General features: G+C 41.4%; 1 protein-coding gene and 1 long non-coding RNA gene across 2 annotated transcripts in view; one reads left to right on the top strand and one right to left on the bottom strand.

Moving 5' to 3' along the window:
* WFS1 (wolframin ER transmembrane glycoprotein) overlaps window positions 1-11552 on the bottom strand; it is a 36237-nt gene extending 24685 nt beyond the window's left edge. The window contains exons 1-2 of the mRNA XM_051619566.1: window positions 11439-11552; window positions 9310-9495 (exon numbers count right to left, since the gene is read on the bottom strand). Of these exons, the coding sequence (XP_051475526.1) occupies window positions 9310-9490 (181 nt within the window). The 5' untranslated portion in view covers window positions 9491-9495; window positions 11439-11552. The remainder of the gene's footprint in view (window positions 1-9309; window positions 9496-11438) is intronic.
* A 428-nt stretch (window positions 11553-11980) lies between these two features.
* On the top strand, window positions 11981-18007 carry LOC127384744 (uncharacterized). The gene is made up of 2 exons (XR_007889486.1): window positions 11981-12317; window positions 13862-18007. It is a non-coding gene; the product is annotated as an uncharacterized LOC127384744 (long non-coding RNA).
* The last annotated feature ends 286 nt before the right edge of the window (window positions 18008-18293 follow it).

Genomic DNA, 18293 nt, shown 5'->3' with positions numbered 1-18293 from the left:
ATTTTGTTTTCTATATGAAACAAGCTTTCTAGAATCTCACACACTATTAGGAGAAAAGCCATACACATTAATGACGAAAAAAAAAAATATCCTTTCATTTGCTAGAAGATGGATGTAAGCATATCTCCAAAGTGAAAGATGTCAGATTTTTTTCTTTCAGGAAAGAGATTTAAACTGTTCATCCACAGGTAGACTTTCTATTATCAATGTGTTTTTTTAAAAAGTGGATCTGTATGTTTTGTAACAAAAACAAAGGTTTCAACAGCTTTTGTGTGTCAGTGGATTGTACTGTTGAGCTTTCAGTGTTCAGCAGAGCTAGTTTGAATCTCTGTAGAAAAAAACCTCCTACTCACTTTCCAGAAGCTCCAGAAGTTCAGTGGTATTGTGTGCAGTACCAATGTAGGAGTAAAACTTCTGGAAAGACTGACATTCCACTTAAAAGCAGACATTGAGCATCATGTCAGAAACATGATTTGTACATATAGAATAGAATGACACAAATGGAGGAACTGACTGAACAGGGATAAATACTTTGTACAACACACATTTTTATGTGAAATATTTTTATTAACTTTAGACACTTATTTGCTCATCCGTGAGTGTCGAGTTCTTTCATCCACTTGGAAGCCTCCTGGATTCTTACCTTAACTGCAAAGGGCTTGGTACAACTAAGAGTACATTGAATCTGTTTCTTCTATGCACTTTGACTTCCATGGTGAGATCTTAAGATGGTCCTACTTGTCCCAGGAACAATTAAAAATATTTATATTAGCATGTATTGCCAAGCATTCTAGTTTTAAAGGCAGTACCAGGGCTGGGAGATAAGGGAATAACAGTTGTTTACAGAGATCTTGAAGTCTAGGACTCAACTCTACTTTCTCTGGGAGCAGCAATGCATTTGTAGATATGATAATAGTCTTAGTCACACCACAACTGCAAGTCATCAAAAAGCATTAAACTGAAAAGGGAATGGCTTCTGCACCCCCACAAAATGAAGAAAAATTTGTCAGGAAAGCAATAATAAAAAAAAGCACGTAGGTGGAAGACTAAGACTGAGAGTGATGATATTATAGAGACTATAAATTTTAAAAGCGGAGAGAAAACTATTCTTAAAAGATATTTATTTCCAGAATAGTTATTATTGTACAATGATAATTTAAATTCATTAAAATAATTTTGCACACAACTAATGAGACAGCCCTGCTGCTTTTCTATGCCGGCATCTGATTATATCCTTTATTGATGAACTGGGATAAATCTAACATGTTTCAAAACTGCCGAGTTAAAAATAAGCAAGATTTTAGTAACTTTTCAGTTGAAAATCATAATGATTAACCCTCCCCACCAAAAAAAACCCAAAAAAGCAACATGCAAAAAACAATGCAAGAAAGAACTAAGTTAATAAAAGTCACCAAGCCTGCCTAATTTTGTAGATGAAGACCTGAAGTTATCACAATGACAACCTCCACAACACTCAATGGAACTTCAACAATTCTGCAATTTAGGCTTTTCATCCCACAGACAGTCCAGCAGTTCATTAGCTTACTGTCAAAATAGTGGCCCTTAAAAAACCTCCACCCTAATTGTTTTGCAAGTCCATGGTGCCTTATTAACTCACTTACCAAGCACTTCTAATAACTGACTTTGCAAAGAATTGGCTTTATTTCCACAGTAAACTATGTCCTAACTTTTGCAATGAAGTGGGCCTTCTGCTGCTGCAAGGGGCCCTCTATGAGCACAACAGTTTCAAGTCCCTCCTTGATTACTGTAGCACAACAGGGATTTGGTCAGTTTTATTTGAAGATATCAGGTTCTTCCAAATGTTTTCCTCCAAAGTCACTGCAAAATATCTGCAGAAATTAGCAGTTCTTGCTGCTGATTAATGCAGTTACACCACATTAGAGCTGGTTCAGATAAGGAATCTACTTTTAACTTTGTCTGTTCCCATTTACTGCATTTTGTTTGCAGAGTAGAACATGCAAACTTGATTCTTTTTGGAGGAAACTAAATTGAAAGATTTTACTCCAAATGATAGTTTTAAATGTGTAAATAGGATTTGCAGAGGTAGTCCTATTCAATTAAATTATTTACAATTGTGAATATAGCTTTCCCCTTTTATATTTCAGCTGCATATTTCTATCCCTCTAGAACCCTGCGACTATTCTAGAACAAACATTTTGTTATCCTTAACAAAGATTAGAAAATGGATCCACCTGAAAAATAATGGAGGAAGACTGAGTTTGGGCATTTTCCTTAATCCAGTTCAATCCAGTTCATTGTGCAAATGCAAAAATTGTTACCAGTAACATTTTCATTGGCTGACAACAAAGATATTATTCCAAACGATGGAATAAATAGAGATGGACAATCTTTCCTCAAATAAATGAATGTCCAATCATAATCCCACACATGGTAAAAACACCAGCATGTTATTGACAATAGCAGCACACCTGAAAAAGTAAACTCCCAGTGTTCTGTACCTACTATGACTATATCCCAAAATTTTATCTGAAAATACAGTCATTAGCTTCTGGGTGGATAGAATCCTTTCTCCCCCACAGCAGTTCTTGGCAAATGAGCTTTCCAGGAGCGTGAGTCATTACAGGTAAAGCTTGAAGGGACATTAATAAACTGACAGATAAATTGTTAAGTAATTAATACTTCAAGACATAATCCTTCCCTTTTAACAATCAAAGATTTTTCTGAGATCTCTCCAAGCTTTGCACAAACATTTCGCTTTGCCTGAAGACAGTCTGTGCAAGAAAACTGCCAGAAAACCAAGACCAAAAAAGTGCTAAAATAGAGCTTTGAAGCAAAGTTTCTTTGTAACCTTAAGTGGAAGAGGCTAACACTCAGAAAATATTTGTAAATTTGAGAGGTCCCCTATTTGTTAGCCATCATTTAGCAATGCATTGGAGACACGCTATTGTACATTGTTACAATGCGTTGTAAACTGTTTAGATGAGTTTTTGTACTATTTATAAAGTTCAAGTCACACTATTTGTAAATTAATTCTCCTCCAAGAGATACAAAAACCCTCATAACCTTCCCAAGTACAAGCTGAACTCCACAACTCTACAAACAAAACAAGAAATTGATTTCTGCCTGCAAAGGCACAAGTACCTTCCCCACGTGTTCTCAATTTTAAAGCAAGATATTTGCATGTATTTCCTTAACATCAAAAAGATGAAAATAAATAAATAAATAATTAGTTCCTTAAACAGAGATGTTTCTTCAAGCACTGCAACTTAACTTTGCAATGCTCCCAAAACTTCTTAAACTCTCTGAATTCCTACCCAATTTGTTCTCTCCAACCTTACTGGCTAGCACATGTATATGAATAATCTTAAAAACAACTAAATTATGTTTCATCCACATATTAAAAATTACCACCTTCACACTGCCTCCCAGATTTCTCTGTTAACCTAGAATGTCTTCTTTTACCTGCTGACTAACAGTCAATTTTTAAGAAAGACACTTTCACAGAATCGTCACGGTTGGAAAATACCTCTAAGATTACCCAGTACAACTGTCCATCCAGGGGGAGGGAAGCAATACAACCCACCCAAACAAAAAGCAACAGCAAAAAAAACCCCACAACCACACACCACATAAACCCAACAACACACAACCTACAAAAACCACACCATGCCTACTAGAGCATGCCCTGAAGTGCTCCATCTCCATGTTTCTTGAATACCTCCCTGGGCAGCCTGTCTTAAGCAGTCTTTCAGTAAATAAATACTTCCTAATATCTAGTCTAACCCTGCCACAACTTCAGGCCATTTCCTCCATTCCTACTGTTATTCATTTGGGAAGCAGTCAATGCCTGCCACACTACCACCTCCTTTCAGATAGCTGTAGAGAGAAAGGAGGTCTCCCCTCAGCCTCCGCTTTGCCAAACTAAACACCCCTAGTTCCTCATATGACTTGTTCTCTAGATCCTTCACCAGCTTGGTTGCTCTCCTCTGGACATGTTACAGCACGTCAGTCTCCTTATCATGAGGGGGCCCAGAACTGAACACAATACTCCAGATGTGGCCCCACCAGTGCCACATACAAGGGCACAATCACTTCCCTACTCCTGCTGGCCACACTATTCCTGATGCAGGCCAAGATGATGTTGGCCTTCTTGGCCACCTGGGCACACTGCTAGCTCACATTCACCTGACTGGCAGCCAGCACACCCAGGTATTTTTCTGCCAGGCAGCTTTCCAGCCACTCTGCCCCAAGCCTGTGGCATTGCCTGGGGTTGTTGTGACTGAAATGCAGGGTCTGGCACTTGGCCTTAATGAACTTCATGCAGTTGACCTTGGCCCATCAATCCAGCCTGTCCAGGTCCCTCTGCAGAGCCATACTACTCCCAGGCAGATCAACATGCCCACCCAATTTGATGTAATCTGCAAATTTACTGAGGAAGCACTCAATCCCCTCCTCTAGATAATGAATGAAGATATTGAACAAGACTGGTTCCAAAACTGAGCCCTAGGGGACACCACTGGTGACTAGCTGCCAACTGGATCCAATCCTGTTCACTACAACTCTCTGGGCTTGACCATCCAGCCAGTTTTTATCCCAGTGGAGAGTGCACCTGTCTATGCCATGTGTCATCAACTTCTCCAGGAGAATGCTGTGGGAGACAATGTCAAAGGCTTTACCAAAATTTACAGGGACAACATCCACAGCCTCTCTCTCATCTACCAGACATGTCACTTTGTCATAGGGAAAAGATCAGGTTGGTACTTGAAAGTACCTAAGCATTGCAAAAAATGGTTACACCTCTAGATAACCTGCATCACAGTAAATATTCACCTGGGGTGAGAGTCAGTCCTGTTCAAGCTACCATTATAGCTGACTTGAAGCAGATATCCTTGAATCCAGACATCCAAGCAAGTATCCAATCACTATCATATTGAAAGAAGTTTATCTCACATCCGCCTTTTTTTTTTTTTTCCTCCATCTGAATCAAAACTGACTCATCCACTGGGTTCTAGAAAGCTCCTTTCTAGCTCAGCTATACAAACCACTTAACCAGGAGTGGGGACTCGTGTTTCTTCCAGAACCAGTACATTGACAGCAGCAGTATTCAGATCCTCAAATGCAACTAAGTGAACACATTGAAGGTGCCTTTTTAATAGCTCTGCTCTGTGGACACAGAGCAAGTGGTTGCACTAGCAAGAACAATGTTTTGAAGTAAATTTGGAGAATCTTGTGTTGGAACCCCCAGAGCTCTCACCTGAGCTATATCTTTTTGCATTGCTTTAAGACTGTATCTGAAGAAAGGAGGATGCATAGAATGGATGAAATACAGATGCCAAAAAGGGGTATGTAGCAGGAACTAAGGGGCCTATGCACCTGGGAGGCATGAAAGGGTCTTAGATTTGTCTTAGTCTGTTTCAACAAACTTCACCAGACTTCATTAGCAAGCAGCCACTGGGCTTCCTTGCACCATGTTCCTCTTGGCACAGACTACTAAAATAATGGCAGACCTTTTCTGTTTAACCCTCCTGTAATTAGCTTACGTGAATACTGATGACTCAATGGTTTTAAAATTTCAGATGCCCTAATTAGTAGAGTATATGCTTTGCTCACGTAAAAACTTCCTGTCCAGGAACATACTAAGAATAACAATTTTATTTTTTTTTCTAAATTTATTTCCAAACACGAGCATGTACATATTGATATTTATTCCATTCCTATCACATACACTAAAATCAGTAACTTATATAGGCACAAGATTCCTAGAAAATGCAACAGCTTCTTTTTCTTCCTTTTCTTTTTAAAAAACCAAAACTAGTATCCACAAATCATCTCAACCTCAAAAACTGAATATTGTTCCTTTTCATTAAATCCCACATTTGATTTGCACAATCCTCAAAGCATTGTTACCTCCCATTTTTAAAGGAGTTATTCAAGCAATAACAAAAACACTATTTAATGATACATTAGCAGAAGACAGATTGAAAAATTGCTAAGAAAAAAATTATAGTAGGAGTTAGTTTCAAATGAAGTACCCGTACAGCTGAGGATGTGTGTGTGTTTAAGTGCTTTACTGAGACAGAGCCAGGGCATTCGTTAATTTGCTGGATTATGCTGCAAGATATGGATAATGCTGCAGGAGTAGGAGGAAATGAGTGTTTTCAGGAAATAAATTACTTAATGTTCATGTCAATGCCATAACCTTAAACACAACATATGCAAGTACAGACCAGAAAAAAAAGCACAGATCAGAAATACATATATGTTGGCAAGAATATTTCAAGAATCAATAGAATGGTTGAGGTTGGAAGGGACCTCTAGCTGGTTGCCCATGACCATATCTAGACAGCTTTTGAGTGCCTCCAAGGATGGAGGCTGCACAGCCTCTCTGGGCAATGTGTGCCAGTGCTTGGTCACCCTCACAGTAAAACAGTTTTTCCTGATGTTCAGATGGAGTCTGGTGTATTCAGTTTGTGCCCATTGCCTCTGGTCCTGTCACTGGGTAGCAGTGGAGAGAACCTGCCTCTGTCCTCTCTGCACCTTCCCTCCAGGTATCTATACGCATTGATAAGACTCCCCTGAGCCTTCTCTTCTCTGGGCTGAACAGCCTCAGCTCTCTCAGTCTTTCCTCACAGGAGAGATGCTCCAGCTCCTTCATCATCTTTCTGGCCCTTTGCTGGACTCTCTCCAGTCTGCCCATGACTCTTGCACTGGGGAGCCCAGAACTTGACCCAGCACTCCAGGTGTGGCATCACCAGTGCTGAGTAGAAGGGAAGCATTATCTCCCTTCATCTGTTGGCAATGCTCTAACTCAGGCCAGGATACCAGTAACCTTTGTGGAAAAGGCACACAGATATGTGGTAGGTAGATAAGATTGAGGTAAAATTGCTTTTCAATGTAGTATGAGATGCACATTGTACATCTCCCCTTCTCCAACAGAAATCATAGCTGCTAAATTACTTTTATACAGATTTAAGTTTGTAACATTTTGTACAAAGTATTTAAAGCACCAATAAAGAGGAGCATCTACATTGTAACAACATTTACCGGGATAGCTTTCTGTACAGCAACATACTGCTCTTTTCTGTCCTCTTTTGTATCATTCAGAGTTACCATAAGTGACACACAGTGACTAATCAAAAGTAACTGACTTCTTAATCTTTTAAAAAAGAAGTCAGAACAGCCCTTCTAGTGCACACGTCCTTTCATACCACCAGACCATACCATGCCACAGCTAAGAATCCAGATCCTTCACTCTTCCCAGATTTGTCAGCAACTTGAATATCATTTATTGCTAAAGACTAACAATTTCAAGGATTATCTTCTCTATCAGAAGATTTTGAGAATTGCTGAGGTGCCAGTTTTATGTTTCATAAATCACTTTTTTTTTCCATATTTTTTTCCACACGCACATATGACTTTGAATGTGTATTCCTCTCTGTACTTCTCTCTGAAGCCCTGCTAAAAATCCCTGTTTTTAAGTTCAGATGACCAAGGCTGCTGTGGGTGGAAGAAAAATTGTCTGCTTCCTTTCTTTGAAATGAGTTTTCAGTTCTAGAAACTTAGTATTATGACAAATGACATAAATCTAAAATAACTGTAGAAGAAAATACTGGATGAAGAAATATGATCTCATCAAACACATTTGCTATCCAAAGCCACTAAAATCTTGGTTGCTAGAGATTCCAGCATGACACAATGGCAATAGTAGCTCATTTTGCAGTTTTAAATACTTATGTATATTAAGATGAAGATGGAAAAAGGCAATGACAGTGGCAACAGGCACTAAGAAGATTTTCATGGGAAGCAATCTAAAGCCATCAGGAATGAGTCACAACAGAAATGGAGAAATACATCAATGCTCAAAAGTCCTCTTTTGTGGAGGCCCAAACAAACATGTCTATAATACAAAAATGCACAGGGATAATTCATAAATATACAGGCCTGTAAAGGATGAAAACAAAAGGTGATACAATTTCATGTAGAATCAGAATCCTCCAAATTAGCTGAAGAACACCTGACAGAATTTGTGTAAAACACCATTAGATTGATAGCTTGTATTAATTTTCAGAAACCTATATTTTCCTCCTTCAAATCATATTATAGCAATGCTCAAGACAACTCTGTACTATATTCTGAATGCTTTCCTATTCTTTCCCTTTTGAAGCATACTGAGAAACTGGAGAATGAAGGAAGAAAACATGCCTGTTAGCACTGATCCTAAATCAGTAATCATGTAATTCATGTTGCAAGTGTCAATTCTCCATCACCTCTGAATTCTTTTGCAGATAAATGAGATGCTAAAGTTGGTAACAATACACTGAAGCATGTTAGAAATTCTGGTATCAAAAATTTGTCCTCTGCCTGGAATGTGCCTTTTAGTAACAAAGAAACCAGAAGGTTCCAACAGTCAATTTTGAATTAGATGCAAACAGTGGATGTGCTAACTCAGCCACAGTTTTGGCCTGAACTATGTGCAGAGCTCAGCTTCACTGGATACATGCCATGTAGACATTCACACATTTAATAATTCTGAACTCTTTAGTAGCCTTACTACCTTCAATAACGTGGCTTGTATTTATGAACATAAGGGCACACGTTTAAGTAGCTTCAGAATCAAAAGTCCCATTTTAAAGGAAGTTAAAGAGCAGTAGTTTTGCTAGACCTTGAACACAAGACCTCCTTGCACTAGTGGTAGATTACAGGCTGAATTTAAAACTGGAACTCAGCAGAAGAGTAGAGGAGCCAGACATTTTTCTTTCTACCTTTTGCATGAGGCATTTCTCTCATTCCATCAGTTTGCACAATCTTTGAAACTCAATGAGGTCACACTAACGGGATAAAAGGAGTGTCATTCTGCTTTCCAAGTGTATCACGATTCTTAATCCAACTTCTTATCTCCCTGCTAATCTTATTTTCTGTCACTCTGGTTTCATATAACAATTTATTATTTCCTAAGCCTACATTACAGCAGTATATATTAATCCACATTAGAATCCATATTAAAGCTATAGTTAGCAGGTGATCTAGCCAGCTGAAGAAATAGAAATTAAACCTTAATATTATTGTAAATTACATTTAATTTTCCCTGCCAATTTCTCACACTTCTTCCCTGTTGCTCTGTACACATGAGAAATTGGATGGCAAAATTTGCACAAAGTAAGCCGCAGAAGAAAAAGTCTCTTCCACAACAATAGGTTCAATGAAATTGGAGAAATTTACTTTTCTACTTTACAGTATCTCTTTAAACAGAGTTTAGAATACATATACACATAATAATCTCCCAATGTTTAACATAAGCCAGTTTTGCACAACTGCTTTAATACTTACCATTTTTTTCAGGTTTCTCCCTACTACGGGAGTAAGCAGGAACTGAAGGAGAAAAAGTTGCAGTATCACCTGAGGAAGGTCCAGATTTCTGATTGTCCACAGCAGCAGCGTTTAGCTGGGACCTTCCAAGATGCAGCTGGGGGTGAGAGGGACTTGAGGGGGGATCAGGATCTGAATTCATATTAGCTGCAAAATAAGAGAATAATGATAGTATGGTAACAACATAAATCCAGAGTAAGAATTTAAAATCTGAGCAGCCTCAAGATATATTTATATGGTCTTCAGCATTTCCAAGCACAAGCAGCTATTGTTGAATAAGACTGACCATGTATAGTTTTGTGCCAGAATAGTGACTCCTTTTTTTCCTAACTAAATCAGAGTTGACTTTCAAGCACAGATAAGTGCTAAATTTAAATAATCAATCCTGTAAATACTGCATATAAATAACTTAATTGAATCTAATGTTCTCCTTCTAGATGCAAGAAATAAAGACTAGCCCCTAACTTTTTACAGAACAATATTGATGTTTCTATAGTGACAGAAAAATTCACTTAATGTCACGGGTCTGGTTCATAACCACTGCTTAATCAGGCCACAGGTAAAGACAAGAAAGATAAGTCAGAGGAGGAGATGTAGAACTCCACCACTGGAAGCAAGGAGAGGGACACCACCAAAGATGCTCTTTATAGACATTTCCAATTGATCCAAAATAAGCTGACATTATTTACTACTAAACTACTATCCGATTTTATAAAATAATAGCATTTATAGAAAAAAGCACAGTAAGACAGGGAGGGAAAGGCCTTACCAGAGAAGACCTTTTAACTTCAACTGTAAGCACTCCCCTAAACAATGAGGGGAATCTCTGTTCTCTGTTCTCTAAAAGTTCCTTAAATCAGTAAACTTCCTTAAGAAAGCTTTCTGAAAGCTTAGCTTTTACAAGATGGGAAGCAGCAAGGTACGCATATACCAACACTGTGTAACAACACAAAGCAACACTTGCTGCTTAAGAGCAGCTTTGCTGAATTAGGCAACTCACAAGGAACATTGTAGATGATGGTTACAAACTACATTTTTTTAATTCTGTATGTTCAAAATACTGACCTAAAGATGCTCTTGCAAAGATAGAAGCACTAAAGCTAAAAGCAAAGATACAATACCTAACTCAGCCGACAACTTCTTAGAGAACATTACAATCACAACAGGACAATAAAAGTACCAGCAATATTACCATCATTACACATTTTTTGGTATTTATGAAGCTTGCTTGCCAAAAATAAGCTTCCCTAAACCGGAAAATAACTTATTGTTACACGCACACGCATTTCTGTATAACGTTTCTACACCAAGTTAAAAATAAACCAAGACAGTTCACTTCAGCTTTCAGTCCTAGGAAAACACAGAGATTAAAATAGTTTCCCAGTAAACCAACATGAGTATTTTTAACCATTATACAATCACAAAAGTTACTTTGCATCTAGTTTTAAACTTGACCTTAGGGCTGTGAAAGAGAGGAGCAAGATGAGCCCCCCGGGCTCCAGCCCCGCCGGATGCCCTGGACCCGCATTCCCAGCACTCCAGGGGCGGGCCCCTTCCAGAAAGGGGAACCGGGCAACAAAGGCAGCTCTCCAACACATCTGCGAGGAGCAGGAGAACACTTCCCTCGGTCTTTGTTACTTAGCAAAAATACTCCCGTCCCGAAAGTCACACTGCACTAGCCCTGGAAAGGACACGGCCAAGTTTTCCTACGGCCAGCAGAAGCTAGCCCTCAGATACAACTTTAGGACGTATTTTAAAAGCTGCGAAGGGGAGGCAGGGTACGGCTTCGGGGGCGGCCGGCTGTGCTCCAAAGCCAGCGGGCGCTGCGGGAGGAGCCGGGCCCGCCCGGCCCGGGACGCCCGCCCGGCCGAGCCCCGCGGCCGTGACTCTGCAGCTCCCGGCGGCAGGACCGGGCGGGGAAGCCGGGGTTTGTCGGGCTCCTTCCCCGCGAGGCCAGAGGGTGCCCGGGCACCACGCTGGCACCCCGGAAGGCCGAGAAACCTCGGAGCGCAATCCGAGCGCGGCGGGGGACGGGAGGGAGCCCGGCAGCTCGGGCCGTCCTGCCCGGGGTCCCCGCCCCAGACGCTCACCGAGCCCAGCAGGGCGAAGTCACCAGCGCGGGCTCCCGGCAGCGAGTTTCCTCGAAGCTTCCGAGGCAGCTGGGACCCCACTGGGGCTCCACCGCTCGCTCGCAGCCCTTTGGGGCGGCCCCGGCCCGCCCCCCGACCACCGCCCCGTCCCCTCCCCTTCCCGGCCGCGCTGTGCTGAGGGGGCAGCGCCGCTGCCACTCATCGCCCGCCGCTCCCGGGGTGGCCTCCGCCGCCCGGGCGGGGATGGAGGCGGGCAGCCCGGCGGGCGGGCAGCGGTGCGGGAGCCGGCCCTGCCGAGGGGCTGGAGCGGGGTGTCCTGTGCGGCCAGTGCCCGCGCCGCGGCAGCGGGGCTGGCGGGGGGTTGCCCGCCGGTGGGGGACGAGCCCGGGGTGTCTTGACGGAGGCGGCCTGGGCGGGCTTGGGCAGCTCCAAAATGGCAGCGCGGGGGAGCGGAGGCGGTGCCCGGCCTCAGGAGAGGGTCCTGGGGGCGGCCGTCAGGAGGGGGCGGCCCAGAAGCGGCCGGGGCTGAGGGGGCGGCCGCCGCCAGCAGCAGCCAGTGTCGGGGGGCACCTGGCAGCCTCCCCCGGCTTCGGCCCTGGTGGTCCGAGGGGCGGGTAGAGCCCTTCCCCTCGAGTAGGGCCCTTCACTTGTCCTTCTGGGCAGCGGAGGAGGGGCTCGGGCCGGCGCTGCTAAGCGCCCGCGGCGCGGAGGCGGGCGGGGGCGGGTGCCCCGTCCGCCCGGGTGGGCAGGACCGGTCCCCCGGGGCTGGGAAGGGCACGTTTCCCCAGAGCCGGTGCTCCTCCGTAGAGAGCGAAATCAGTGAGGCGGAGGGGGAACAGGGTGGCAACCGAGTGTTACTAGGATGTAACATTCCTAAAGGTAAGTAGTTATTCCAAAATAACTACTACCTACACCTGTACTTCTGTCCCATGCATGGAAAGCTCCCGGGCTGGTAGTGAGCTGTGAACTTATCTGCAAGTGGTAGTAAACTCGTTCCTTTTTAGAAATTATAAATTATTTTTTATTTTTGAGCTACTTTAAAATGAATCAGTCAAGGGCCCCACACAGTCCTCTGAAGAGTTGCTAATTAAAAGCAAACCCAAACTCACAAACTCAAAATAGGAGATTAAATTTAAACTTCAGCCATTCATGTGGGTGATTTAGACACTTAGGTTGATTTTCGCAAGTTTCAGGTTTGCAGCAGATCATGGGGAGCTACGATATGTTTAATTTTTAAAATGTCAGTTAGATCCTACTTGTTGATGTCACTACATGTTGTTTTTCTTAATCCTCAAACAAAGATGTGGTCCCCAGCATCCTTACTATTTCCTTGCCTTGGAAGTCATAAGATTTTTTTTTTTCCTTTTACCTAAAGTAAGTTTTAAAAACCATGAAGTTTGGCTTCTGTTTACTTCAAATTAAAATAAAATTTAGGAAAACACAAGTTATTTTTAAGATCATTTGCGCTCTTGAGTCTAATGTGGTATCAAGAACATACAATGCCTGCCTTGTGTTATCTGTTTAGCTGTTTCTTTGGCTGACAGTATGACTTAACTCAGATATAACCAACTTCTGCTGCAATCTGCTCCCCCTGCTATTCACATTTGCTTCAAGATACTGTTCTACACAATTGATTTGATATTTAGTGGGTGTGTGTAGCGGATGTAGCTTGCTTAGGGAACAGGTGGAAGTGAGGGTGGTAGCTGGAAAAGTAACTAAAAAGGGAGCGTAAAATGAAGCCTCCCCTGTTGCTTGTGCCTGCTCCTTTCCAACACAAGGCACACATGGCATAAGCCATTCCAGAGGAGCACAGTTCAAGGTTAAAAAGGCCAAATGGACTGAAATGTGCTTAGCAGTGAGACTCTGTAAAATATATTCTGTGGTTGCTGAACTTGATCAAGTCCTAACTTAAGAAGAGGCTAAATAAACCTTTGCAGTAAATTAATTCTCACACAAACCTTATTTACTAATGTACACCTTCTAGAAATACATAAAGCATTACAGAGAGTGAAACAAGCTCACACATGATGGCAGCTTCCATTATCAACTTAACTAATATAACTTTGTCTTACTTTATCACAAATGATTAGTACCCATTTGGAATTATCACAATTACCTATTGTTACAGCTACAGAGAAGAAACATGGAAGTACTGTAAAATCTTCAACAGCTTGTTAAATTTCAGTTATATACTATGACTCATTGTCACAGTTTGACTTAGACAACTGAACCAGGGACAACAAAACTCTTGATCCCCTCCCACCCAGGTAGGGAAGGAGGAAGAGAATGAGAGAGAGGCTCTCTGGATTGAAAACTAAACTATACAACTTTAATTAAACAATAATGATAAAAGAAAATATGTACAATGATATACAAATGTGTTCAGGAATGTGCAAACCCCTATTACCTTCTCCCACCCCCAGCAATTCCCACAGCATCTCCTGAGCTGCGAACAGTCCTGAAAAGTCCTGGAGCTGCTGGAGAAAGCACAGAGTGATGAGGGTCAGGAGAGTTCGAGCCTGGGGGTCGATGGTGATGGATGGATGGAGTCCTCCCTGGAAGCCGGCCATGGATGGAAGAGAAGGGAAGGAGAAGCAGGAAGGAAGTTGTCTTCTGTGATCTCTGACCTTCCTCTGAGCTTACGTAGATATATGGAATGGAATATCTCTGGCCAGTTTTGCTGTCTGTCTAACTCAGCCTCCTACGGAGGGGTCATAGATCTCCCCATAGTGTCTGAGCCAGCAGAGTGAAAGTGTGACCTTGGAGTCTCGGCAATAACATAAACATTTCAGTGTTATCAGTCCTAGCTGGAACACTTACTGCTAGTTAAAAGAAAGCTTACTGAAGGAAAACAAAAAATCAGTAAAAGGGAATTTAGCTTTGTTCTGGCTCAGACTAAGACACTCATAGAATCAATAGAATGGTTGAGAGTGGAAGGGACCTCTGGATTTCACCTGTTCCAACCTTCCTGCTCCTGCAGGGCCACCTACAGCTGGTTGCCCATGACCATATCTAGACAGCTTTTGAGTGCCTCCAAGGATGGAAGCTCCACAGCCTCTCTGGGCAACGTGTGCCAGTGCTTGGTCACTCTCACAGTAAAACAGCTTTTCCTGATGTTCAGATGGAGTCTGGTGTATTCAGTTTGTGCCCATTGCCTCTGGTCCTGTCACTGGGTAGCAGTGGAGAGAACCTGCCTCTGTCCTCTTTGCACCTTCCCTCCAGGTATCTGGATCAATAATCCTTCTACAAATATTTTCAAGTTTACAGAGTGATGTTTGTTGACTTCAGCTGATTTCCGTATACATTGATATGATAAAATGTAATAGTAGATTACTGGAACATCTTAGGTGCAGTACTGAGATACAGGTTGAAATTAACTGCTTTTCCATATAATCACTAATGAGTTATAGAAATACACTTGAACCTCTGTTAAACTGCATGTGATAAAAACTGACATTTTCATATTCTGTTGTGAAATTTGTATTTTAACATCTAGGCAAGCATGTAGTATTGAAATGTTTAAGAAAAGTCTGTCTCTAGAAAATTTAATTTGAAATAGCAAAAGACAAGATCGCGCTAAGCAACATTTAAATACAATTATTATTTTTTTTTTATTAAATCAGTCAATTCAAACTGATTTACCTATCCTATTACTGAAATCACATTTGTAGCATTGCTGGCACACAAATAGTTTCTCAGCAGTTCAGAGGAAAACCTATTTCATCAGACTGTTCCTAAAATGAAGGGAGAAAGACGTAATCATCTAAGAAAATGGACCTGCATGGAGTATGAATAGTTCCAATGAATAGACTTCAGCTGTGTGTTTGTCACAACACCTCTGAATAAGAGGTCCATGGTACTGTCAGAAACAGATCTGATGTAATTACTCTGGATGTTCCCGGAATATGTTAATCGTTGCAAAAATATTAGCAGCAGTGCTCTTGTTTTAAGTGTAAGAAGAGTTGGAAAATTCATAGAGAAATGTCATGTGCATCTTCAGGAGTTAGGAAAGGAAGTATATTATGGAAATGAAAAGATCTGGGTGATGCTAAATATCCTGTACTAAAAAGGCATCTCAAAAATCATATCTTATTTTGCCCCACCTTACTAATTAAGACAACAGCTGTTATTTCAAAATAATAGGTTTTGTTGTTTACTCTGTCACACCCATTTTAACAGTATAATTTAATTGATGGAAGCATTACATCAGCATAAAATTAGTGTAATAAAAGCCCCAGCATACCTCATGAGCAGCTGGCTACTATTGTTGCATTAGACTGAAAAACAGCTGAAAAACAGCTCTTTTTATTATTTTTTTTGAAGACAGTGTGTAAATCTAAAGCAGCAGGTAATTTCTGTCAGAAGGAGCCTAAGACATTAAGTGTACTGAGATGATAGACATAGAATCTGAAGAGTCATCAATATAATGTCAGCAACTAAGATTAAAATGCCATTTGGGATGGACATATGGGAGAAAGAATTAATGAAAGGCAAGGGTGGGAGGGAATGGGAAGAAAAACACAAGAAGGTGGGCACAAAAACCAGGTCAAAAAAAAGGTATTGAGGAGTTTTGTGAAGATTGGCAATGATGTCTTCTTCCCAAATCTGTATATTAAATACACCTTTCTCCTCTCAGAGTTGGAGTAGGTTTTGTGCAAGTACCTATTTTCCTGCACTATATAGGGTAATGTGAGCATCTTTCGCTGTCCACTCCTGTTTTACCCTCTCTTTATTCCACTCCCCAAATGTCACATACTCTGTGGATGGCAGTACACATACAGTATTGGTCATCATTGCTTTCTATAAAAAAGCAGCAATGTAATTCTCCCATGAACTCAGGTGTGAGGAAAGGGTCAACATTTTCCTTTTCATTAATTCCTACACTGTAAGTGACTTACGTGGCATCAGATGTTTGGGTTGCACTTATTTCTCAGCTGTCTTCTCTAATCATGGACATACACAGTGAGGGAAGAAAAGATTTTTAAAACAGGCACAGATACAAGCAGATTCACACAACTATTGAGAGTTAAGTCCAGGTTTAAATGCATTCCCTGGACCAGGTAAAGGGAGTGTGCTCATCTTTCACTTCCTGGAATGCTCTTGATATTTTCAGAATTTTACTCTGAGACAAGCTACTGCTTTCATTGCTAATCCATGTGCCTGAAGCTGTATCTGAATCAAAGTTGTACTTGGTCTTTTTTCCTATAGTTAGGAGAAAACAGGGCTAATGTCACCCCTATCTATAAGAAGGATTAAAAGGAGGACCCAGCTGATTATAGACCTATCAGCCTCACTTCAGTCCCTGGGAAAGTCATGGAGCAAATCCTCCTGGGGACTGTCATAAATCAATTGAAGCACCTGATTGGGAAAAGCCAACATGGATTTACCAGGCAGATTGTGCTTGACGAACCTGATCATCTTCTATGACAAAGTCACCTGCTCTGTTGATGCAGGGCTAGCACTGGACATCATCTACCTGGACTTTTCCAAGGCTTTTGATACTATCTTCCATGGCCTCCTCCTGGATAAACAGACTCGTTACAGCCTTGACGAGTGGTCTATGTGGTGTGTGGGGAACTGGCTGACAGACCGTACTCAGAGGGTGATGGTAAATAGTTCCTCCTCAAACTGGCAACCTGTCAAAGTGGGGTCCCCCAGGGACTGATCCTAGGCCCAGTGCTATTTAGTATCTTCACAAGTGACCTGGATGTTGGGATCAAGAGCACCCTGATGAAGTTCACTGCTGACACCAGGATATGGGGTGAGTCTGAAACTCCGAACAAGGACATCACCAGCAGAGATAAAGAAATCATCATCCTGCTCTACTGGGCATTTGTCAGACCACATCTGGAGTACTGTGTTCAGTTTTGATGCCCCACTGCAGAAAGGGAAATACTAGATTCCCCCACACTGGACAGTTGTTAGTCTCAGCTTGACAAGGTGCTGAGCCATGTCATATCAACTATCGTAGTACCTAGAAAGGTTGAACCAGATGATCTTTGAGGTGCCTTCTAGCTTGGCATTCTGTGATTCTATGATTCTATGTTTATACACAAAAAAACCCCAGCAACAAGTGCCAACAAAGTCTGGAGCTCTTATCTTGAATCAATTTGGTGTTTCATAGACAAAATTTTGCCTAAAATCAAAATTGACATATTTAAACACTGCAGATTTCTTGGTAGAAGTAACTTCTTACTCTACATTTTCTACCATGTCCCCCTTCAACAACACAGCTAACACAGAGGAGTGTGCATCAACCTTCTAAGTTGCAAAGTAGGCTATACATTTCCTTTTGTGAATCGATGCATTAGTGTTCTTTCCTTTCAACTCAGGGATAATCTTTTGCTCACAGTGACCTCTAGTGTGAATGAATGAAATAATTTTGTGTCGTCCAAGGTAATGCCTGGAGAGTATTGTATGCATCCATACAGATACCTGGGTAAGGGACAAGGGTACCATCTGTTTGACTATGTGACAGGCTGCTTTATGGATGCAAAACACAAACAGGAAACCATAAACAAAAAAAACATTCCTTCAGCCATTTTGAGGGAATAAATAATTAAAAAACCTTTCATGATTTCTATTTAATTTTGTTTAGATTTTTCTTTATCAAAACCCCCATGTGTGATTCAGGTAAGTGCCAGCATTCCCAAAGTATAACCTTGTTCTGGACTTTTATGAGAGACACAAAAGAGAAGGCGGTGATGCAAGAATTTCTTCAAGGACTGCTGTAAAGTGTAGAGATTCTCCAAACCCTGACCCAAATATAGTTTTGAATTAACCTCAATATGTTACATACATACATACATACAATATATTACATACATTTTTGTCACCCAAATGTATCAGAGTTAA

This window comes from Apus apus, chromosome 4 (assembly GCF_020740795.1).
Source record: "Apus apus isolate bApuApu2 chromosome 4, bApuApu2.pri.cur, whole genome shotgun sequence".
In the NCBI taxonomy this organism is placed as follows: Eukaryota; Metazoa; Chordata; class Aves; order Apodiformes; family Apodidae; genus Apus; species Apus apus.
The sequence above is the reverse complement of the archived record's forward strand: the minus strand, read 5'-3'. Positions and strand labels throughout refer to the sequence as shown.